The 25,559-nt window shown below is 40.4% G+C and overlaps 1 protein-coding gene and 1 long non-coding RNA gene across 3 annotated transcripts; one reads left to right on the top strand and one right to left on the bottom strand.

Annotated features, from left to right (window-relative positions):
* Positions 1 to 4,774: 4,774 nt before the first annotated feature.
* On the bottom strand, positions 4,775 to 9,224 carry LOC143415667 (uncharacterized). Its single transcript, XR_013096100.1, has 2 exons — positions 9,086 to 9,224; positions 4,775 to 7,050 (listed from the first exon to the last, which is right to left on the bottom strand). It is a non-coding gene; the product is annotated as an uncharacterized LOC143415667 (long non-coding RNA).
* A 34-nt stretch (positions 9,225 to 9,258) lies between these two features.
* LOC106675588 (uncharacterized) lies at positions 9,259 to 19,426 on the top strand. Of its 2 annotated transcripts, XM_076881004.1 has the most exons (5): positions 9,259 to 9,864; positions 11,994 to 12,018; positions 15,421 to 15,590; positions 15,720 to 15,855; positions 17,389 to 19,426. In XM_076881004.1, the coding sequence occupies exons 1-5, from the start codon at positions 9,389 to 9,391 to the stop codon at positions 18,130 to 18,132; spliced, it is 1,551 nt and encodes a 516-aa protein (XP_076737119.1). In that variant the 5' UTR covers positions 9,259 to 9,388; the 3' UTR covers positions 18,133 to 19,426. The 2 variants fall into 2 exon arrangements, with proteins under 2 accessions (XP_076737119.1, XP_014266008.3); XM_014410522.3 differs by lacking the exons at positions 9,259 to 9,864; positions 11,994 to 12,018 and adding an exon at positions 12,684 to 13,247 and having other exon boundaries at positions 17,389 to 19,424.
* Positions 19,427 to 25,559: the final 6,133 nt, after the last annotated feature.

Genomic DNA, 25,559 nt, shown 5'->3' with positions numbered 1-25,559 from the left:
GAAGAAGGATGGAAGGAAGGAGGATGGAGGGAAGGAGGATGGAAGGAAGGAGGATGGAGGAGAGAAGAGTGGATCTGTTGGACTAATAGCTGGTCTGGTAGTTTCCACTGTGCTTCTTGTTGCTGCTGTTTCTGGATTTTTGATCTACAGAAAACATAAGAAGCAGGATCAAGATTCATACCAGCCTCCTGTTGAAATGCACCATGTTTGAAATGTCTCAGAGCTTTTCCAAATGAGCTCTCAGTCTCCTGGTTATGCGTCAATTTCCCATCGTTGTCACTCAGCACAGTCAAAAACAGATCTGAGGACGTGTTTGTCATGAAAAGAGCCCAACATTTGGTTTTCAGGGTTTTTATAAAGGGGATTTATTTCTGTGAATGAAAAACTGACTGAAATCCTGGATTCTGTTCTTCACTCACCACCAGCTCACACCTTCTCACCTGCAGGTCCTAGAGGACTTGGAGGGTTTGTGGCACTGGTAGTGAGTCTGTCAGTTTTGGTGTGTTTGTTCTTGTACCTAATGATTTGATCTGTAAAAAAAGAAAAGGGAATGGTGCTGAATATGTGATTTCTGCTTCTCAGAGATCCTGTTAAAGTCTAAAGACATTGGGAGGGTTTCACACTGTTTGGAGCAGGGAAACAAGTACTAATGGTGCAATACTGACTGATGTGTTTGTGGTTATGAACTCGTACACATGAACATACCTCAGGTTCATGTATTCAAATTTAGGTCCCAGGACACAAACTTTATATTTCCCATTTTTAAAGAGTGAAAAATGTTACATTTGGACATCTGTGGGGTTGGTGATGGAGGGAATCATTTAACAGCTCACAGGTTTCTACACTTATGAATAAAAAATGCATCACTTTAAGAATTAAATCTATTACATTAGATGAGGATGAAGGTTTGGGATAAAATTGTTTACACTCTTTAAGCTCTGTTTCTTAGTTGTCATGGTGATGCATCCTTGGCAATGTTACAGACATGAAAAATATCTCAGAGTGAAACACTTTAGTTACAGTCATGTTGACTGTAATTAAAGTGTCATTTTTATAACTCCCTCTTTATAACTGTCTTTACTATGTAAAGTTTCCTAAATTTACACAAACAGGGATTTTAGACTGCAAAATGGAATTTTGTGCAGCTAAAAATGACAAATTTTGTTTTATGAAAACTGAAGTTAATGCAGCAGTGACTGGAAAATGACCTGTTCTACAAAATAGACCATCTCAGTACCACTGACTTTATGGTATTTTTCAAATTTATTTATTTATTTCCTTCAGCAGGTACTTGAACTTCCTTCAGTGGAAAATGGGATCAGAAGTGTTATAAAAACCTGTTTTACATTTCCTATTTGTGAAACTTTGTTTTTTTGTGTGTAAGCCAACAATTTAAACAAAGAAATTTATGCTTTTTTTCTCTGGGTTTAGTGTTTTGCAAGATTATGAATGCATAAATGCTGTGATCTGTATTAAAAAATACTGTTGCTGTCTGTGCATGTGTGAAGTCAGCCATGAAATCCTGAAGGTATCAGAGTAAAAAAGCTGGTTTAGATTTAGTTTGTTTCTCACCTATCCTCCAGGAGCTGCTGAAACAGTCCAGGTGTCTTTTTTCTGCTCAGTGTTCTGGAGGAAATTGTGCAAGGAAGGAGGAATGTTGTGCGACATGTGTTGATTTGATCACTTACAGCAGTTTCTCTCATGTACTGTCTGTGTTCACCTGTTTACATTTTCTGTGAACGATACATCAACCACTGCCGACTTACGGGGTTCAGCCTGGTGCAGAACTTTCCCCTCATTTGTTCCCTGGTTTAATTCTGTTATTTGTTTGATTTTAATCTCCCCGTGAATCTGATGCACTGAGCCACTGAAGTGGAGAAGCAAAGAAATAAAAAACTGGACTATTGACTGTTTAACAGAGATTTATTTTTGCACTTTCTCACTGATTCCTGCTGAATCAGCACCAAAGAACACACAGCAAACCCTCTGAGCTTTGCTTCAGGTCATCGTGTTATTCATAATCAGAGCGATCAGTGAGAACAATCTGATGTGTGTTTACTTAAACTCAGTAAAAGGCTTCTCCTCACTTATGTACATCTTCTAAACCAGAGTGCGTATAGCACACGCTGGATGCTGACATTTATCACACTGTGAGGTTTGTTATCAGAGGATCATTCTGATAACACAAACCCCTCCAGTGTGTCTGAGGCCCACTGAGGAGATCAGAAAGGACACAAGGAGAGAGGAGTCAAGGAAACAGTCTCAACAGAATGAGACATCAGCGTCTCATAGCTTCATTTTAAACTCTGGTAATTAAATAACATTAAATTACAACTAGAATACAAACAGTGCTCCAGAACTATCATATAAATGAGAAATTCTTCAGCATGAAGCACTGAGATTGATTTTCAGGTAACAGGCAGGAAGACGGAGGAGACCAGGAGGCACAAATTAGAAAGAGTCTCGCCCCTGAGCAACAAGAGCCAATCAAACAGAAGCAGGAAACATATTAGCCTGTTTAAGCCTGATAAATAAGCCTATAAATAAAAGGGATGAGTTCTTCAAAGAGTCCTCCTACTTCCAGGCCTCCTTCTGACACACTGCTCTCCTCTACATAAGCAGCCTTTAGAAGTTAAATCTATCAGTTAAAAAACCACAACCAACAGGTGGCAGCACACCACCTTTCTCCTCAGTAATACCCCACGATAACAGCCACAAAAAGGCCAATACTCCACTTTAAGACCTGTTTCTGTTTGCTCAGTTGTTTAAAAAACACAGAGGACCAAATGCAGATTTAACAGCCTCCAACTGTTCTTCTGCTACTCCATCACAGAGTGCTCCACCTCCATCAGTCTGTTCTGAATTTTGTTTTAACCTCTTTCAGACCAGAAAACCATCACAGCTGAGTGTGGATGCCACTTTAACACGTTGAGCTCAAAACAACAGGATGGATGTGTCCTTGTATATGAGATGAGCATTTGGATCCAGAAAACCAGCATCCAAGTTTCTTTGATTCAGTGGTGCCACGTGATGCTGTGAAGGCTGAATCTGAGCCTGTGGGTGCTGCAAAGCTTCTTTTAATAAGGAATACGATTTTTTTTCTCTGTATGTATTATTGTAGGGTCTACTTTCCAATATAACACACCTTGAGGTGACTGTTGTTATGATTTGATGCTGTATAAATAAAAAACTGACACATTGAATGTATAAGAGAACACGGCAGGAAGTCTGCTGAGATCTGAAAACAGTCCAGAGGTGGCCGAGGTGATGATCTTGAATGCGAGATGAGCCGAGAAGGTTTCTGATCTTTACATATCCAGTTCAGAACTTTTCACAACTCATATAATAATGGAATATAACCATTATAATAAAGATTTGTATGTGTTTTAAATAAATATTATGGCTACACTATGATCACAAATTAGATTTAAAAGTGCAAAATAAAAGCTTAAAGGAGTTAATAAAGTGCTTAATTAGCTGTGAGACCCTGCTAACTGTGCTACTGTGACCCCTATTTTAATGCACTGTCTGAACTGATTTACTCTACGTCTGTGTCCTCCACCTCTCTACTTGCTAAAAACTCCACTACGCTCACCTGCTGTTCTCCACCTGCCGCCTGTTCTCATCGTAAAATCAGGCTCTGCAGAAAAGTGCACAGAATACATTTCAGATCAGCTCTTTAATGTTCATAAGAGTCACTGTGTTTTGATGATTACGGTTTTGAATAAATAAAGCAACACAGACAATAACAAGAAACATCTGCAACAATAACTAAAAAGTATGTTTCCTTGTCTCTTCTATCCTTGCCTCCTCTGTCCTTGTTATTATCTTCAGTGCATCAGAAGACAAAGCTCCGGTTAGCTCTGAGCTCACAATCCTCCACTGAGAAGAGAGTGAAATTCAAGGTCACATGACTGAAACTGTCATGTGGACCAAAGTTAATTATATGTCATGAATAACAACAATATCATGTTTACATTTAGGATGTACTTGTGAAGTTTACTATAGATAATGAAAACTACACACTCAAATTAGGTGTGAAAAACCTAACTTGAAATTGAGCACAAACAATCTACTGAGAACGTTTATGAACAATAAAAGTCCCACTTCAGTGATCACAGTCCAGCCTTTGGTTTAAAATTTATTCTAATATAAGATAATATGGTAATGCTATAGACATAATAATAAAGGTAATGTTTATGGATGGTGGTGCCCTCTTCTAGATTTGTAGACTTTTAACAGTGAAACAGCCACATGTTCAGTCTCCACTAATAAAGTAAACAGATAAGTAAACCTGGGTCAGGCTGTGGTTGCCTTTCTTGTCCTACAAGCATAGACTGAACTTTAGGAGTTCATCTATGTCACAGAAAAATAAAGTTTACTGTCAAAATCTTTATTTATTGTTGAAAACTCACAAACAACTGATAAGATGCCTGATTTAAAAGCTTTTATCAGATATGAAGAGATACACATCAGACTGTCCTCACCGATTTCTCTGTGAATGATTGTTTCCATTTGTGTGTTTGTTCTTTAACGCTTGTTCAGCTCCATTACGGCAAGAAGACAAGAATTCAGTTTAGACTAAACATATGTATCAGCGCTAAAACTGACCTTAAAAATTAAACACATTCAAAACTTCTGACAGCGTCAGTTTATCAAGTCAAATGTCACAAATGCAAATGTAGACCAGTTTACTATAAGACGCCTGGTTATCCACTGAGGGAAGTTCATTTGGCTCCTGTTAGCACAAAAAATAATGAACGTTAGCTCAACATTTATTACAACAGCAACAACAAACTTTATTGATATAGCACATTTAACAATCAGGGGTATGCCAAAGTGCTGAACATACAAGAGGCTCAGATATAATAATAGAGACAGATGAAGGCCATGGAAAAGTACCAAACATGCTCGCAGGTTGATGCCGTTAAAAACACCAAAACAAAATAAATACAAATAAAAGCATAACAGAACAATATGTGTAACAGATAAAAGAGTCAATGAACATTTAAAAATAATTAGTAGTTAAGAATAGGACGATTAAATAAATAGGTTTTTAACTGCGAATTGAAGGATTGAATGGAATCGGACTTACGGATAGTAATGGGGAGGTTATTCCACAAATCGGGTGCAGCCAAGGTAAACATGTGGTCACCTCTAGTCTTCAGTCGGGATCTCGACGGTACAAAAGTGACTGGGAAGATGATCTTAGTACCCTAGCAGGGGTGTATGATCTACGTAGTTCATTGAGGTAACTTGGCGCTATATTGTTAATAGTTCTAAAGGTGAGCAGCAGGATTTTGAATTGAATGCGATACTTAACGGGAAGCCAATGCAGGTCAGCAAGGATGGGGGTAAAAGAGACACGCTGCCCGGTACCAGTAAGGAGACGAGCCGCCGCATTCTGAACAATCTGCAGTCTATGGAGAAGAGTAGAGTTAAGACCAAAGTAAAGGGAGTTGCAGTAATCCAACCTAGATGTCACAAAGGCCCCTCCAGGTCCCTATGAGGGACATAATGTCTGGCCTTGCAAATAAGACGCAATTGATGGAAGCAGAATTTGACAACAGAAGACACTTGTTTGTCAAATTTAAATAAGCTATCCAAAAAACACACCTAGGTCACTAACAAGGAACCAAAGGCTCACGGAGTTGGCCACGAGGGATATTACTGTCATTTTGGTTTTCCTGTTATTTAAGCTAAGGGAGTTACCAGAGAGCCGATCTTTGACCTCACACATACACTCACAAAAACAGTGCACAGACATGGAACGATCATCAGTTAATTCAAAATAGATCTGTATGTCACTGGCATAACAATGATGTTGTACTTCTCAAAGATTGCGCCTAAGAGAAGCATATACAGTGAGAAGAGCAGGGGACCAAGGACAGATCCTTGAGGCACGCCGCAGAAGACAGGTGCAGCAGAGGAAATAATAAGGCCCCAAATTGATTGAGAAAGACGAAAGAAAGGTATGACATAAAAGATGGTCACATCCATGAAAGAAGCAATTTTACTCTCAGCATTAATCTGCATGAGTCTGACAGCTCGGGTTACAGGATACCTTCAAATACTTTCAAAACACGAACATGAGTTAACAAACTTTCCCTTTCACAGAGTAAAACCACAGCATGGCTTAGCTCAGCACTTCAGAGTAATCAGAGGATCACACAATCTTAAAGGTGGAAACTTCTGATTTCACCTTTAACATTAAACACTTCATAACAGCAGAGAAAAATAATCACTGCTTCTGTGTCCAATAAATAAATCATGTAACATAATTGTATGTTCTCTCAGAGTGCTCTACAACCACATCAGACACTTCTGGACCTCAGTTTAACCTCTGAGATAACAGAATCTGACAATATTCACATGTTCATTTAGTCAGAGCAAATTTCAGAGACACGTGACTGAAACTGATGTCCTGTATGAGAGCCCTTATGTAGCAATAATGAATCGCTTTGTTGTGGTCATACACTCAACAAAAATATAAACGCAACACCCTTGTTACTGCTCCCATTCCCCATGGGATGGACGTAGAGACCTAAAATTCATTCCAGATACACAATATAACCATCCCTCCCAAACAGTGGTCACAAATCAGTCCAAATGTGTGGTAGTGGGCACATCTGCCATATTGAGATAATCCATCCCACCTCACAGGTGTGCCACATCAGGATGCTGATCTGACATCATGAGTAGTGCACAGGTGTACCTCAGACTGCCCACAACAAAAGGCCACCCTGGAATGTGCAGTTTTGTCTCACAGCAAAATGCCACAGATGCCACAAGCAATGAGGGAGCGTGCAATTGGCATGCTGACAGCAGGAATGTCAACCAGATCTGTCGCCCGTGTATTGAATGTTCATTTCTCAACCATAAGCCGTCTCCACAGGCGTTTCAGAGAATATGGCAGCACATCCAACCGGCCTCACAACCGCAGGACATATTCTGATCCCAGGTCAGCTCTGCTCCAATCTGCAACTATGATGTTGTAGTTTGGAGCTCGACATGGCAGAATAACATTCTGTCCAGCTGTGGTGTTTATGTCTGAAAAAGAGGAAACAAAATGAGAAGTTAACGACATCAACAGCATCGCTCACTTCTGGAGCAGAAACCACCTGCGGAGCCACAGGCAGTACAGCTCACACAGCATGCTGAAATTTAACACAGTGAGGTTTTGTGACATAAATTACAAAGGTGACTCTTTCCCTAGATGCCACTTGTCAACTCAATACACACGTCTTGTTCAGTCCTGTACTCCATTCATCACAATAAACACGGGTGTCTGCTCAATAAAAGATGATGATGCAGAATTGTTTTGTCTCACTTAAAAAACAAACAAACAAACAAACAAACATCTTTTATCTTTATTAGTAAGTTACAGGTCACAAAAGCTTACATGCATTTTAACCAGAACACAAAAATGTACACATTATTTAAAAGGATCAGTATGAAAATAGAAACAGGCCAGAGTTGATCAATAAACTTTATCAATAAAGTTTGTCTTCAACAGGTTGTAAGAGTGCATGTGCAGGATGAGCTAACAGATGATCTGTTTCACTCTGAGTGTGTCAAAACTTGAACACACATGGTGTAAATATATATTTATAATATTTAAAATTCCAGATTCACAGTAGTTATCACAGCACAGTGAAAAAATTCTCAACAGTGATTGTGTTGTGAGACAGTGTTTTGGGGTTTTTTTTTTTGCTCTGTGGTCAAATTTGTCAGGCTACAGTTTTGTGTTCGTGTCCCTTCCTGTTGAACAGTCATACCCCCCTAAGTTCTGTGTGGCTGCTGTATTTGCAGCAGAGCTGTTAAACAGGGGGGGAGGTTTCCTCGAGTTCACATCAGCACTGTTCTTTTTGTTTCATAGCCAGAATCTCCAGAAATTGTGCCAATGTTTTTAACTACTTAATAATAATAAGCTGACAGAAGTTTTGATAAACAGCACAGTCCCATTTAAGGAAACTTGAACTTCATTTACTTTTTCTTGCCTGAAATTCTCACTGAGGGCTCATATTGTCTTTATGCCTGGTCTAGAAGTCAATTTAATTTTTAATGGATATGAAATCTGAAACTATAACATCTGGAATTTGTTCCCATATCACTCAAATGTAAGCACATATGACACATGACCGTCCCTTAGAGAAATGCACCCAAACTACTCCATACATTACAACAAGCATGCAGCTACACAGCTTACCTTCATATGCATTGACCAGAACACAGACCAGCAGCAGCATGTAGAGGACTGTACTACAACACAACTGCAACATAGTCGGGCTGTCTATGTGCAGATGGCACAATGAAAATATAAATCCAAGGTCCAAAGACACCGGCTATCAGGACAGACACTCTCTGTTAACATCCAAGTCATTTAAGCTACCAGCTCTCGAGGTACTCACGTAAAAAGGGTAGGGAGGATGATCCCCCTCCTCCCACCTCAAACTGACTGGCAGAACACACCCACCTGTTCTTATCAGAACAGGAACAACAGCTTCACGTCTCAGCTCTGAAACCTCAAAGACTTTTAGGAAAAGATCTCCAGCCGACAGGAAGATTTATGTGTGAAGAAAAAGAAAAGAGGCCCATAATAACATTCTGTGTATGTGGAGAACACGACACGTGGTCGCCTGTTTGTCATTTAGTGACCACAACCTAAGGGAGATTGTTTTCTTTAGAGCAGTAGATCTGCTGTAGGCTGTGTGGAAACCATCGGCCAGTCTACAGTTCCGTTTTTTAACCATCCATCCATCCATTCGCTTCCGCTTATCCTTTTCAGGGTCACGGGGGGCGCTGGAGCCTATCCCAGCTATCATAGGGCGAAAGGCGGGGTACACCCTGGACAGGTCGCCCGTCTGTCGCAGGGCTAACACACAGGGACAGACAACCATTCACGCTCACATTCACACCTAGTGGCAATTTGGATTATCCAATTAACCTATCCCCACAAGCTGCATGTCTTTGGACGGTGGGAGGAAGCCGGAGTACCCGGAGGGAACCCACGCAAACACGGGGAGAACATGCAAACTCCTCTTGGAAGCTTCCGCGCTGATCTCGACAAACAGTGTAAACGTACCTCTCCATTAATCTCCCGCCGTCCGTGGAGGGACCCAGGTGTTCCACGCGCTCGCTTTGGTCGATTAAAATGCCTCCAGTAAACCTGAAATACAACGAAGAACTAAAGCTAGCTTTGTAGGACTGCGCAGGGTTTGTTTTTTCCTGTTGCTGCTCGGTGCAGGGAGATCGGTGAGGAAAGGAAATGACCCTGTGAACGAGAAAACGCTAACTTCCTGTTTTAAGACCGGATGTAGAGTTGTACATTTCCGGCAGCTTTATATTGCGATCTGTCGCTACTGCGAAGAAGATAGACACCAAAATCATGTCCAAAACACGAAAACGGAAAGATCGCGTTAAGCTACAAAGAGCAGAAGGCGGGAACACCCACCACTGCTGTGTCCCGCTGTGCACTGCTGGGGGGAGGTTCAACAAGATGTTAAGTTTCCACTGCTTTCCCAAGGATCCTGAATTGCGCGCACAATGGCTGATGAAAATCAGAAGGCACGGCTTCATTGTTACCACCAGCTCTAGAGTGTGTAGTCGGCATTTCGAGACTGGAGACATCTTCGTGTCTTCCTCTGGGAAGCGCTGTCTTCAGCCCAAAGTTGTCCCGTCGTTATTCCACTGGAATAATTTTTCGAAAAAGACAGAGCGACCTGGAGTTTTGGAACATCGCGTTAAATATGAAACCATATCAGGGGAGCTCGACGAGCTCAGGCTGCAGCTCGGGTCTTATCAGTCGACTCAGGGACTGCAGCGATTTGCCACATCAGCTGATGACAGTCGGGACTATACAAGGTAAGAAATCCTCAAGTTTTCAACTAGTGACCCATGGCTTTTGTCATGTTCGGAGGCAATAAGACGCAGGGTTCTCAAGCACGAACCGCTTTTTAATTGAATTGAAGCAGCAGTGTACGTGGCTACATCAATTTCTGGAAAACACATATACACACCGGTCTTCTAGCGACCTCTAGTGGCTGCCCTCATGGTAGCCTTACTAGGACAACATAAACAGATTTCACAACAGCTTTATAACATTACCACACAAATGTGCATTTTAATACGAGGCTGAAGTTGGTTTGCCTTTGTAACTTCCGATTAGGGAAATGGATAAAGCATGTTTGATCTGCTGCAGAGCAAAAACTACACAACCCTGACATTTCAAACCTGTACTTGATTATTCCACACTGATAGCAGAACAAAAGCACAACAAAACAACGATTTTATGAAAACTTTCTGTGATTTGTGAAACTTCAATAAAGACAGGTTTCAGCACTTTCTTTGAACTTGCTTTAAATGATACAGCATCTCAAATGTCAAATTCTGATCACCTTAAAGCAGACGAAAAGCATTTGATTACATGAAATACACTTTATTGAAGCAAATGAACCCTATTAGTTGACGATATTAACTATCAACAATAACACAAACCATCAGCTGTTGATTGAAGTCACCTCAGATCTCTGGTCCAGGGAATACAGCTTAAATCCATCAAGAGCAGATAATATAAAGCAAAAGGGCTGCTAACTTTGACTATATATTAAAATACTGACCAAAACAGCAAATGCATATTCTCTTATAATCCTGGCCACTGCTTTCCCCCCTCTCTGTACTGCTTTTTTAACCTGGATTAATCTTGTGTTTCTTTGCTTTCTGCACAAGTTTTATGACCAATTTCCAAGGATCTCATTCATAGATTTAATTAATTGCATTAATGCAAAAAAAACAAAAACAAAAAAACGCTAAACAATGCAGGGCCCCCTACTGTCGCACAATGTGTAATTTAATATCTCAGAGGAGTTTAACTTAATGTCTTCTCTATGAAGGTATCTACACAGGATGCAGGTCAGATGTAAAGTAGCTGGAAGTGAGAACAACTGAAAAACCCCCACAAAGTTTAAAGTTGCAAGAACGGCTAATAAAGCAAAATTGGACCGTAGTATGAGATCTGTTCTACTGTGGTCCAGATGCATGAAAATGTATTAAATGAACCTTTATTTAAACATTTCACAAATCCAATATATGGTTTTAATTGTTCTGCTCTTGGTGTAGAATAATCGAGTTCAAGTCGATGAACATCATCTACAGATATATAAATGGTAAATGCCCAAGACATCTCGAGATATGTAAATCAGAATCAGAAAGGGTTTTATTGCCAAATGTTGATCAGGTTTACAACATTAGGAAATTGCTGCGGTGCTTCAGTGCAAACATACTGTCATAAATTGCGCTTAAATAGACATGAAAAAAATAAAAGTAAGAATAAGAATTAAAAGTGCTACGTAGATAGATATATACATGATATATACGCATGAGTGCAGGTGGTGATCAGTGCCAAACATGGAATGATGCAGTCAACACAGCGTAGGGTCATGTGTTAGGGGTGGGAACAGTCATAAGGTTATTGTTCATGTGTCCAACAGCAGAGGGGAAGAAACTGTTCTTATGGCGAGAGGTTCTGGTGCGAATGGACCGGAGCCTCCTGCCTGAGGGGAGCAGGTCAAACAGACTGTGTCTAGGGGGCCGAGATATGTAAATCGCCGCATGATTCATCCATTGGGTTAACTTGTTTTGGAAAGTTTGACCATAAACAAGGCACGAATATCACACCGGAAACGAAGTGCTCTACGGGAGTTTCCCCACTGGAAGTAGCAAATGCCAAGGCGCACACACAGTCTATTAGAGCCGTTAAAGGTTAAAGTGAGGTTAATATTAGAGATTTGTTGAAACTAACAAATTTATAAATTAACATGACTTAAAACATTCAACTTGTTAAGAAAACAAGGTGAAGTATCTGAAAGTTTTATCATTGTTATTTTTCTTGTTATGTGAGACACCTTTGAATGTCCAGTCACAAAAAGAACAAAAGATTAATGTGACATGGGATTTTGTTTTGTTTTTTCTTACTTTTTTTTCTTACTTTTCAGGGACCCTGAAGCCAAGGGTGCACAGGTACGGGTGTAATTTATAAAATGTGGCTTTTGCAATACCCCCAAAATGACAAAAATAATGTCAATATACACAATCACCGAAAAATAAGCTATTTTAAGAAATAAGTGGACCCATAAAAGAGGTCAGCTGAACAGAACTCCTTCAAAAATAATGCTTAGCAAAATCATATCATAACTCAACAAACTCCCCAAATGAGAGACAGCCGAGCCTATAGAGACACTGAGAAAACCATTTTAAAAACTAAAGGTAAAACCACAGGGACAACAACTAAACATAATACAAAAAATAATAATAATCCCAATTACCCCATGTGGTCACAACACACTGTTAATTTCACTTGGCTGGCCTCTGTGTGTACTGTGTTACATAAATCAAAAGAAAGAGAAGCTTGAAGTGAAATCAGGTATGAATAAAATGTGGTCGTCTGAGCGTCAGGAGGAAAGCTCTGGTCAGAAACAGGATTTCTTTCACAGTTTTTCCTTCTTTGTTCTTAAAAGGAATCCCGACTATTATGTCAAGTTACTCTAAATATGTTACAAATTATCTCCACTACATAAACATTGTTGAAAATAACTAAAATGTTTTCGTTATCCATTAAATCTTTGTTGTTTAAAACTATTTTGAAGCCTTGGGAGCGGCCATGTTTTTGTTCACGCAATGCATTCTGGGACGATGATGTATATTGGTTGTGGGCAGGCGCTTTCGTTCAGCTAACCTGTTGTTGCAGGAGAGGAACTACTATGCCGCATTGTGTAGCTTTCGGTTGTAATTTCCAGTCGAAGTTCAACAAAGGAACAGATGTAAGTCTGCACAGCTTTCCTCATGAGAAAACAAGAAGAAAGCAATGGGAAGATGTTTGCGGTCGAGTACAACTCCCCAAAGACCCGCGGCTGTGCTCTAGCCACTTTAGCCCTGATGCGTTTGAGGCATTTAGTCGACCACGGTTGATAAAAGAGCTCACAGGTGCTTCTGGTTATAAGCGAAGACTAAAATCAAATGCAGTCCCGACAATTTTTCGCTATGAGGAGACCACGGGTCTGGGAAAAGCGAGTAAAAACCGCGCTAAGAAACGCCTAAGACCAGAGATGCTAAACAGTTTCCGGGATGGTTGTAAACAACAACCCGCTTCTACAGTAGCCAACATGTTCGTGGATGATGGTGACCAATCAGACACCGTGTCAGTTATGGAGGAGACAAGCAATGAAGCAGCTGAAGCTACTAAAGTATCCGTGAGTGTTCAGTGTTCTTCAAGTGAAACTGATGCATCAACCCAGACTGAGATAAGTCCGATGTAGCAGTACAATTTTTCCCTTTATTGTCAAAAAATTACAATACAGCGCTTATTTTACATGTCAACAAAAAGTTATATACAGTTATAAGTGGTTAAGAACAAAGCAGTCGTCAAACAAAGAACATTTAAAGAATATTATAGGACAGAAATACCATAAAGCAGCATAAAAGTACAGTAAGGTGACCTATCATACAAAAGTACGCACATACAATCTAGCTACATCAATTGAAAAGCTGCATCAAAAATTCAAGTAAGGTGTGAGCTTTAAGTTACACTTGTCTAATGAAGCCTTCCACAGCAGGACTTCATTTTTAAAGCCAACAAAAATCGGAGTAATTTTCATGAAGCGACATTTGTGAATGAAAAATTTTGCTACTATAAATAAGTTTTGGGGTTTTTTTTCGGTTTTTAATACAAATCTAATTACTTGTCAGGTTAGAGAAGGGCAGTCAATGTTTGTAGAGGTTAACCAGTACAGAAAATCATCCCAAAAAGATCTGGAACTTTCACATGAATAAAAAAAAGATGCAGTAGTTTCAATATCAGTATTACAGAAAGTGCATGCGTTCGTATCTATATTTAATTTCTTGTGAAGATAGTCATTGGACAGATATATGGCATTTATAATTTTAAAGTGATTTTCTTTTGCTTTAGGTGGACTTGAAAAAGAAAGATATTTAGTCAAAAACTTCAAATAATAGTCTCTAACCATTTTTTTCTTTTTAGTTGCGAAGGGAAAATTGTCCTTAAAAATTTATTATTGTATGCCTTTCCTTTAAATTGGTGTTTAAGAATAATAATACTGTGATCTGTCAACGGGGCTGCTGAGATAGAAACATGTGAAACATATCTATAACATATCGAGCCCAACCACAGATCTAGACATAAACATTTACTAGAATCACAAATGAACCATCAATATTCAATAAAACTACCAGCCAGTGTCCTGAATCATCAGCCTGAAAAGTCACGACCTTCCCTGGACATTGGTAGAAACAGAGAGCTACTCCAGCAGAGTGGTTGGATCAGTGGCCGAAGAGGATTTTTCACCCCACTCATTTGACCAGAAGGTGGCATCAGCGTCACTTGAATGAGTTTCTTGTAGTAAGGTGCAATTAGCTTTTAGCCCTTTGATAAACATAAACATTGCTTTTCTTTTAACGTTATCCCTGAGACCTTTAACATTCAACGACACAAAGGATAAACATGTGCGTAGCATTAAAAATAAACAAAAATAGAGTTCAAAATATTAAGAATATCAAACTTGAATAGAAAAAAGAGAAAAAGTTAGTTTACTTTCCTGTTTAGAAAAAGGTGAAAGAACAGCGGTGCTGGCACCTCCCATCACATTCAAAACTGTCAAACGTCCCTCTTTATGTAGAGTTCAGAGAACAAGTAAGAGTGAACACTTTTCAACCATCCGCCAGAACGCGACGGCCATTAATATAACAGACAGCTCCTCTGTAGTAAGCCTTCTCCCCCGCAAGTATTTAAAATATAATATTATAAATATAAGTATTTATAATATAATCAAAATATAATCAAGTATTTAAAATATAATCTGCTGACTGGAGCAGTCAGGATCTCCATGCATTAGCATGCTGCTTTTGCTCCCAGTGAAAATGATTCCTCTTGAGTTTTTAGTGTATTTAATTCAGAGTCAGCTGTTTAAACAAAAACAGAACATTTTACATCAGGGGATATGACGGGTGTAGTTCAAAATACAATCACAGCTCTCTAAGTAAGATTTCAGTGTTAAATAAAACTGTCCAGTTATGAAGCTGAACTTTAATCTCAGCCAAACTGACTCAGGAACAAATAAAACACTAAATTAAACCCAACATTAAAATTTAGAAGTTACCTAAGAGACTTAAATATCATGTTTAACCTGAGTAGCAAAAGACCACGGGCGGTTTAAAAATGATATGCTGGGATTTCACTCATCTCACCTGCTGTAGTGATCCTTGACCTCCCGGTCAGCTATTGCTGGTGGGTAACAGATGTCTCAGAAAACATCAGAGTACTTTTGCAAATATGTGACATCTTGATAAATCAAGCAGCTATTTGAAGTTCATATAGCTACATTCTTGCCTGAAAATATCTCTCAACAGCACAGCGTTACAAGAGATCATGACTACTGCTCAGTCCCTGAGCCATCAGCAGAAGACCTGTCCAAAGACGTGGAGAGTCTGAGGAAGGAAATACAGGAGTTACGTGTCCAGCAAAAGTTTGGGTTACAGCGGTTTGCTGGCTCTGACACTGACATCCAATTCTATACCAGGTACATCGAAGTTCAAGTGTTTCCAGTCTTCATGAAAACAACAGATATTGACTTTTTATCTGCTGACTGTATGTTTCATGAGTGATGTTAATTAATGATTGACACGATGTTTGTCTCTCTTGTGAATAGATTTCCAAGCTATGATCATTTGGTGGCATTCTGGGTTTTGATTGAGCCTTGCATCTATAAGATGATCCGGGCTTCAAGAGCCAAGTCAGCTGCCAACACGGACGAAGAAGTGTTGACACCTGCACGCACACAAACGGTAGGCTATGGCTTTGTTGGTAGTTGGAACTAGAGGTGCGATGTCATTGTGTTTATGTAGATCCTAAAGGGCTCAGCATCCTTTGCATACTTAAATCTGTGTACTACAGAACCTGTTTTCCCCATCGTTCTGTTGTGTTCATGACATGGGAGAAAAAAATAAAGATGAACTTTTGCGAGATCTGGCAAATGTTTTGGCTGCATCCTCCGGGAGGTCGAGGCACTATGTGCCTGGAGTGCGGTGTTCCCCCCGGCTGTAGTGGGCCTCGACCTGCTGTAAGCTTTCAGCTGGTGGGTAACAGACATCTTCAAAAACAAAAAAATTACCACTTTTGCAAATATGTGATGTCTTGATAAACTGAGCAGATACTTGAAGTTTACACAGCTACATTCACGTCTGAAAATATCTTAAAAGTTTATTTTGTGACCCAGAAAGAGTCATATTAAAACTAAGTAGCTGCTGCCATTGTTGGAAACGGATTGGCTGGTATGAGTTCTCGGATAGGTTGGGTCACGAAGGATACGCCAACTTGGCCTTCAAATGCTACCTACTTTTGAGAGATCCCGAGTTACTTTTGTAAGATCTTGCAAAAGTTAATCTTAATTTTTTTCCCCCCTATGTTCCTTGCGGGGCTCCATACTCCATGGTACTGTTGTGTGTGTTCAGAAGGAATTTCAGGAGAACGTTCTGTCATTTAAAAAGATTTAATTTGTGTTAGCAATTCAAATTACAAGTTTACACAGCGCTGTGGACCTCTATGTGAGATCAAGCATCTGGTTCACAAAAAGGATAACCCTCCACAACTTTATATAGTGAGACAATAACAAAGATTGTCATGGCTATCGTGCTCTCACACAGAGATGGCAGTCCTGCTGTCTCCCTGCGAATCTTCCTTGTACATTTGTGACCTCCTCTGGTATCTGCTCTCTCCTCTGTAAGAGAGAAAAGGAAAAACACCTCCCCGCCTAGTTTTGATTATTTCTTGATTATTTAATTCTGTCCCACTGCTACTTGCAGACATATTATTTGGCCCTCTGAACCAGAGAATATCCCTGTAATCATGTGTGTGTGAGCGTGTTGCAAGCAACCCTCTGCACTCTACATCATTCCTACAATAATCAGTCCAGACAGTCACGTTGAACTTCGCTTTTGACCTTCAAGAGATGGAGTGCCAACTCGTATGAACATATTTGCAGTATGTATATAAAGATAATAAAAACAACTATTTTGTAGAAAAATTAAAAATGTACGATATGATATGCATAACCATTACAACAACCAATTACATTGACAGCGTAGCATTTTATTCTATTGTACACAGTGTCTTATTCTTATTATATTATTATTCTTATCCTATCTCATTGTTTTTCTGAATTTTTGCCACTTTCTGCTGTAACTCAACAAATTTCCCACGTGTGGGACTAATAAGGGTCTATCCTGTCTTATCTTACAAAACATTTAGCCAAGAAAAGCATGATCTTACTAGTTCATAGATTAAGGATTAACTTTTTCCCTTTTGTTTTAACCTTTCAGAGGCAGCTGCTCCAGCCAATCGACGAGTTCTTTCTTTTCCTGGTTTTCCTGTCTGTTGGTCTGAAGGAGAGGGACCTGGCTCATCGATTCAACATACACCAGTCCACAGTGAGCAGCATCATTGCAACATGGACAAGTTTTCTTGCCACTGCACTGGGGTCTCAGTGCATCTGGCTTACACGTGCAGAAGTGCAAGCTTACCTCCCTAAGGAATTCAAAGGTTTCTCAGACACCCAGGTGATCCTTGACTGTACAGAGCTGAGGTGTCAGACACCATCCTCACCACTTCTCCAGAGTGAAACGTACTCTTCATACAAATCCCACTGCACGATGAAAGCCCTGGTTGGCATAGCTCCACATGGTCCAGTCACATTCATCTCTGATCTGTACGCAGGTTCGGTTAGTGACAAGGAACTATTCAAACAATCAGGCATTGCTGAGAAGTTGACTGAAGACATGGCAGTGATGGTAGATAAGGGCTTCCTGATCACAGATTGTTGTAAATGCAAAGTGTACCGCCCCCCTTTTGTATCTAAGCAGAAGAAGAACCAGGTTAAGGAGATGCAGGCCACAGTCAGACTCGGGCTGCATGTGGAGCGAGTCATTAGGAGGATCAAACAGAACAAACTTTTTGATGGCATCATCACCATGTCACCTGTTTACAATATCAACCAACTGTTTGCAGTAGCATGTATGCTGTCAAATTACCAGAACACAGCATTAGTTAAAAAACGGATTAAGTGAGACGAGATGGAGTTGTCCCAAGACACCAGTGCAAGTAACTTATGCTAGGCATGGAGCTTTAAATACTTACTATGTAAATAAGTTCTGCAAACATTCAGTGTGTAAAATGTTTTTGATATTTTTGCTAAAATAAGAGTTTATTGGTTTCACACAACAGTAAAATGTTTTTTAAAAATTCATTAAATGTAGAAACTTAAAGAAGTCCAGACGCTTTTCTTTGAAAGCTCCTTTGACTACAATGACCTGGGTGACTGAGAACGGTTCTCAGTCATTCACAGACATTTAGATGTTGTATGTTTGCAGTATTAACTTGATGTATATTTGCTTCTGATCACCCAAACACATGTTGATTAAACTATCTGACCAGTCAAATTGGGTGTGATAAAGCAGAGAGGAGTAACGCAATGTTTAAATTTGACGTTGGCCAACGTTATTTTTTGTCGGTTAATTTCTGTTTTCTTACCCTCGTAGTTGTGTATCTGTGATGCAGCATATAACGTAAATCCTTTATCTAATTTTCTGGCAGTTGTTCAATTTTGGGAGCTCTTGTAGGCAGCGGGTGTAGAACATCGCCACTGTTTAACCACTGCAGAAACAGTGGGGCAGGGATAAGTATAACGCAGAAGTGATTGTGCAAGTGGCTGCTGTAACAACCAAATTTCCCCTTGTGGGACAATTAAAGGATTATTCTAAGTAGGACTACACATTGGTGGGACCATTTTAGATGGTTCATGTTTTATAACTACAGTGATGCACATTGCTATAAGAATATGTTTATTTCTCTAACACTATTTTAACCAAGTAGTTAGAGGATACTACATCCCATTCTTCATATGTTTAAACATGTCAGAGGTTTATTTTTTAAACAGTTGGTTATGTCAGCAAATAAAAACAAAAAGTAGTCCCCATCCCCATGTTTGAAGTATAGATTATTAAATTTACAGGGTGTAAGTTAAGGCAACACAAAACTTTTGCCACATGTGGAACCGTAAATAAAAATGAAGATGCACAAAATATTTTCAAGAATAGACTGCGTGACCATGGTACGTGTTCTACTGCAGGTTTGAGACGGACAGACTCCCCGCCTCACCCTCCCTTCCCCAATTCAATTCAATTTTATTTATATAGCGCCAAATCACAACATAAGTCGCCTCAAGGCGCTTCATAGATACAGAGAAAAACCCAACAATCATATGACCCCCTGTGAGCAAGCACTTTGGCAACAGTGGGAAGGAAAAACTCCCTTTTAACAGGAAGAAACCTCCGGCAGAACCAGGCTCAGGGAGGGGCGGCCATCTGCTGCGACCAGAGCAGATGGCCGCTTCAGACATTGACCCCCAACACATCTTCCACCTCTCCCCCCTTCACCCTCACCCTCTCCAATCCAGTCTCAACGACCACCACCACCCTCTCCAATCCAGACTCAACAACCTCCATCACACCTCTCACCCCCCTTTCCTCCTCCCTGAAACTCAGAATACACACTGAGGATGTGAGCCGACTATTTCAGAAACAGAAGCCCAGGAAAGCCCCCGGACCAGATGGTGTCTCACCCTCCTGCCTCAAAACCTGTGCTGAACAGCTGGTTCCCATCTTTTCTTGCATCTTCAACAGATCTCTGGAGCTGTGTGAAGTTCCCTCCTGCTTCAAACGCTCAACCATCATCCCTATTCCCAAGAAACCCACCATCACAGGACTGAATGACTACAGACCCGTCGCCTTGACGTCTGTGGTCATGAAATCCTGCGAACGACTGGTGTTAGCCCATCTGAAGGACATTACAGGCCACCAGCTGGACCCTCTGCAGTTTGCCTACTGGGCAAACAGGTCGGTGGATGATGCAGTGAACATGGGGCTGCATTACATTCTGCAACACCTCGACCGCCCGGTAACTTATGCCAGGGTCCTGTTTGTGGACTTTAGTTCGGCTTTTAACACCATTGTGCCTGAACTTCTCTCCTCCAAACGCTCCCAGCTCAGCGTGTCACCAGCTACCTGTCAGTGGATCACCAGCTTCCTGACAGATAGAAAGCAGCAAGTGAGGCTGGGGGAGATCACCTCTGAAACTCGGTCCCTCAGTATTGGTGCCCCTCAAGGATGTGTCCTCTCACCACTACTGTTGTCCCTCTACACTAACGACTGCACCTCGGCTGTTAAACTCCTAAAGTTTGCAGACGACACCACCGTCATTGGCCTCATTCAGGATAGTGATGAGTCTGCATACCGGCAGGAAGTTGAGCGGCTGGTACTCTGGTGCAGTCAGCACAATTTGGAGCTGAACACTCTTAAAACTGTAGAGATGACAGTGGACTTTAGGAGACATCCCTCAACTCTGCGGGTTAAATCCATCAACCCATGTTTCCCAATTTATTAATGGTTTCTGTAAAAGACCCTCATCCCCAGTGTTATTAGGAATTGAAGCACACATGCATCACCAAACATCACACACACTCCTTTGTGCCATTTGCTTTGCTCTGTCCAGATGTTTGCCATAAAGGACAGCGACTATATTTGTACCTAAGTGAATACCACAAACATAAACTAACTTCAAAGTTAGTGCTTCCCAAAGTCTGGGGTAAAACCCAGAAGTAGCCATGAATTTCCACACAGCCAACATATATCAAACACTTCTGAGCTAAATTTACAACAGAGAGATCGATCTTTCCTCTCTATCTATGCATTGTGCTGTACTCTTTACTACTGTAGACCCATTTAAACAGTGTAAACCCTCTCAAAGGCATTTGCAATTATCTTTACTGTCCTCACATCAGTGATTGGGGAAACCAAAACAACCACATTTAACTCTAGAAGAACAACCTCATTCTTTAGGTGCTTCCAGCATGTTTGAGACCTATCAAAATCCCTCACTGAATTGTGATGAACCCAAAATCCTACTTTAGGGTGTCAAACAACATGTCAAAGCTGAGTACACATGTCAAAAGAACTCACAACTGTTGTTACTATGTTTACTCGGACAGTGAGGGCCTAATGCACTTACACATCAGGAACTGACATGCTAGAAAATCAGTCTACAAAATATACACAAATAATTATTAGTTAGGTTGCTGTAAAACGTGCATGCTAAAACTACTCCAGTCACTTCTGCTCAGGCTCAGGACTCTAACAGAGTTTGTGATGTTCACAGAGTCATGTAAATGCAGTTATAAGATGATTAGAAATGTCACACCAACGACCCCCTTAACACAAAACCACACGGAACTACTTCCGGCACAACTGCCTGATTGTTTAATAAGGTGTCATCTGCATTCATGATCCCTCTTAGGTGCCACAGAGTCTGCTCTGCAGTCGCTGAGTTGGAGCTTGGCATGCTCTTTTTGGAGGAGGGCGCTCTTTTCACCCCTCACCCTCTCGTTCCAGTGCAGCTTTATGGTTATTGCTGTGGTTCTGGAACCTTCTCATAATGACTAGTAGGGCCCCAAACCGCACGACCTTTGACCTTAACTACTGCCTGGGCTTTCAGCTCTGCCATGAATGTTTCTTACTTCTTGCTGGGTCTCTGAAGACTTCTGATCAGCACCCAGTCTCAATCTCTGGAGATTCCACCCTTGGGATGATTTCTTCCAGCAATACTCTGGCCACTGCACCTGTATCTCCCTACTAGAAGGAAAAACTTCTAACCATTTGGAAAATATATCAACCAACATCAATCTACATTTTCCTTTCAGTTTTGTGAACTTCACTTATAAGTTTTCAAACACTCATCCGAACATGGGTGTACCACCTGTAGAAGTTTAATACCTGTCCATAACGTGTTAATCCCACAAGTCACAGTTAAAAGCCGTGGAGAAAATCGTCATGAAAAACTCATGGAAAACACAGAAAACATTGTTTCATGTTAAACCTGGAATTCCTCCTCTTGACGCATCGACACTCCCATGAGTCAACTCATCAGAACTAGGCTCCTTTCTTAAAGAAAAGGGTTAGTTAGATCATTGCCAATGCAACATCAGGGCGTCTCCTCCGGAGTAGCACACGGCGGGCCCAATTCATGCATTCAACGGACCCGTCTGTGTTTTGATTAAAATTTTGTTTCCTAATGAAGTCAGCAGTGGGTGGGTGAAAGCCGTTCATCAGAGCATAGCTTAACTGCTGCTGATGTGGGCTGGCCTTCTCTGCACGCTCTTCAAGGCCGCTATGCTTTCTGCCAACTTCTAACATTTGACATTTTCCAACAATACAGTGTGTTACTATAACCAACAAGCAGCCAGTAAAAACAGTGTTCTTCACACAAAATCAGTAAAACAGAAAAGTAGCAGCTAAAGGGTTAAGTCTGCCCACACTCATGTAAACCTACAGTCTCTCCTCCTCTGGTCTCTGTCATCCTTCTGCTTCTGCAAAAACAAGCAAACAAAAACACCCACATACACCCTTTTTTTCACTGTTTGGGTGGATTAGGCATTAGAAGTGACTAATCCTAGAATAGTTACCGTCTTCTGAATTTCAAGTCGGTCACATTTAGTCCACATCATCAGTCCAGCCACAGCATTTGCATTTATACCAATCACATGTATTCATCTAGTCACATGCATTCATAACGATCATTGCTGATAGTGGAAAACAGCACACAAATTTAAATGTCCACTGACAGCAATATTTCATCATTCCAAAAACAATTCTTCTTGCTTTTGAAATGGATTGAATCGCTACAATCCTTTTAAACACAGGATTTCCCATCTAATATGGTCAGCATCTTATGTAGGTGAATTTTCTCAGAAGCCAATTGTAATCTTGAGAAGCTCACCTTATATTTGCTCTCAATTAAAGTATTTTATAGCACTTTTGCTCCCAATCTTGCAGGCCTGCTTTTAACATCAACACACAAAATATCACACCCAGAGGGATGATACCTGGCAGGTTTTTCCCTAAGTGCACTGTTACAAAAACAAAAAAGATTTTAGGCCCGGACATGTCTAAGTGTAAAAAAAAACAAACAAACAAACAAAAAACAGTCTTTCTCTTAGGTTTAGGTTGTTTTTCTTTTTCTAACTGGCAGAATCAGCCAGTTAGGTTTAGGTTGTTTGCTGCAGTCACTGCTTCTGGCTTTAATTTAACAACTGATGCTTACATGGTCTGAAATCAGACTTAAGTGTCACTACCTTTGTTCATTTTCCCCACATCATATTTACTGGTTGCCCACAAGTGCTCCTGAATATTTCCAATTCTGGAAAGTCTGGGGCCAACTGACCTAGTTTCACCTGCTAAATACACAGAGAAAATGTTTTTCATTAGCAGCTGCAGAGTTCACACGACACATATGTTCACCATTAAAAACTTCCTAAACACTTCATATCAATGTTTTATCACAGGAATGTGGATTTCTTCCCCAGGTCTGTGCTTTTTTTTTTTAAACTTATTTTTCATTTTCACAGACCCAATCATTTCATTTAACTTTTCTTTCCTTTTTTTTCGTCCCCAAACATAAAACGTGTAACATGTCATCATGTATTTCACAAAACAAGTTTGTTCTCGTGTAATCAGAGTGTGTATCTGGGTGCAAGCTTCACCCATACATCAGAAACAGGAAACTCTACCCTCTGCTACATCTTATTCACTTGTTTTATAATACTGTCATCCTTCCCTGATCTAGTAACAATCAACTAATTTGCAAATCAGCTATTAACCCACTAAGTTGACAGGACAACAGAAATGCATGTTCAAAATATTATCACAAAAGAGAATTTCCTTCATACAGTAAGTTACTTGTGCTGCACCAATAATGCAGAAAGCATCTCACAATTTACTATATTAATAACTAAATTTATTGTCTGATCACTGGTTGGTCAAACCAGAATCTCTTTTTTTCCCTTCACAAAAGTTAAACTCTTGTCCTGCAACCCTAGAGGGTTATTTGTCAGCAGTGGATACACTCAGCGTTTGATAACAAGTGTCTGTGAAATTTGCACAATTTTAACACTGATGACAGATAACAAGCTGATCTTCATTGCATGTGTGTGTTAGTAGGCAGGTTTAATGGCTGTGTGCAGTGGAGCTGCAGATTCAGCAGGGCGTGTCCTTAAAGCTGCCTTTCCTTCACATTTCTCTGTTTATGTGTGTTTGTGTGCGTTTTATTTTTACCTTTGTTGCAATCCTACGAACTCTTTATCAACCTCCACAAGACAGCCGGCCACAGTTTTCCAACCCAATTTTCATGTGTTCTCACATTAACAACAACAGACTTCATTTTTCCTCCATGCTCTCCACTTCTCACAGCTTCTGTCTCTCTCCTGAATCTGCAGCAGTTCACAGTTGTGGCGTGTCAGGGGCCCAGTGGGCCGTTCTTCTTCAGCTTTGCCTTTTGTCTTTCACTCTTTTCAGTCTCTTCCTTTGCCTTTTCAGCTCCCAGTATGGCAAATGTGAAACTCAGACAGTCTTTTCAAGTCCATTCACACACAGTGATGTCGCTGGCAAACCTCCCAGCTTGTGATTGGGAGCGCATACTTCCATCCATCCATGGTATTGGTACATGCTGCTGAACCCTTTAGGGTTTAGGGCAGTGTTGCTGTGTGTTCACATTGTTGAGTCTTGTAGTTGACGCTGTTGATCTCGAACTGCATTTTGTCTTCAGGGAGAGATCGGTTGCCCTCGAAGCTTGTTCTTCAGTGTAAGGTGTACATGGAGTGAAGCTGTGTAATATTCAGTCAAAACACGGGCTGGGTGTAGTTCCAATGATGTTAATCTATCATTTGGCTCCAGCCGCTGTGCTCGTGGAGGACGTTGATCCAGTTCTGTAGCCACCTGTACAAACACACTAAAACATTTATTTAAGGATGATACTCAGTTATTTAGTCATGTATTTAATTCATTCATTATGGCAGTCCTGGCGTTCCATAAGATGAAGCCTCGTGATGAACTGAAGCTTTCCATCACACTGGTCGACTCATGGTCAAAGCATTGTGATGATTCATTTGCTCTACTGCGCCATCAAGTGGACGATTCAAGTGAAACGGGCTCTTTGATGTGATGTGTAAACCTCTAAACTGAATAAATTGTTTTCATGGTTATTTATCCCGAATATTGTCTCAGTATGTCTGATACAAAAGAGAAAGTGGAAACTATCAGGACAGCGTTTTGGTATGATTGTGTAACTGTGTAATCATGCTTATGTACATCTGGATAATCACACAAACTGTGTGGCGCTTCACTTTTTAATAAACTAAAATACAGAAATCAGATTATAGGATCTATAGTTTTATTTATATTATGGTACTTATCATTTGTGACATTTATTACTGTGTGCATACTTTATTAGGAGATTAAATTAAAAAAAAATCTCTTCCTTGCTGGTTCCATCGAAGAAGAAATGCTCAACTATGTAGCACGTACGTAGTCCAATTCCACAACAGTGCGATGGGGAATCAGCTGTGTTTTGCTGCCCATTTTATTTCGAATCTGGCGCGAACCGGCGA

Source organism: Maylandia zebra, unplaced genomic scaffold (assembly GCF_041146795.1).
Source record: "Maylandia zebra isolate NMK-2024a unplaced genomic scaffold, Mzebra_GT3a scaffold02, whole genome shotgun sequence".
Taxonomy (NCBI): domain Eukaryota; kingdom Metazoa; phylum Chordata; class Actinopteri; order Cichliformes; family Cichlidae; genus Maylandia; species Maylandia zebra.
Note: the sequence above shows the minus strand (reverse complement) of the source record. Positions and strands in the feature narration are given on the sequence as shown.

Excerpts from the sequence above, each read along its gene's own strand:
- LOC106675588 (XM_076881004.1), top strand. The coding sequence starts at position 9,389 with ATGTCCAAAACACGAAAACGGAAAGATCGCGTTAAGCTACAAAGAGCA. Across the intron at positions 12,019-15,420 it reads CTGAAGCCAAGGGTGCACAG|CACAGCGTTACAAGAGATCA; the intron begins GTACGGGTGTAA and ends ATCTCTCAACAG. Across the intron at positions 15,856-17,388 it reads CACCTGCACGCACACAAACG|AGGCAGCTGCTCCAGCCAAT; the intron begins GTAGGCTATGGC and ends TTAACCTTTCAG.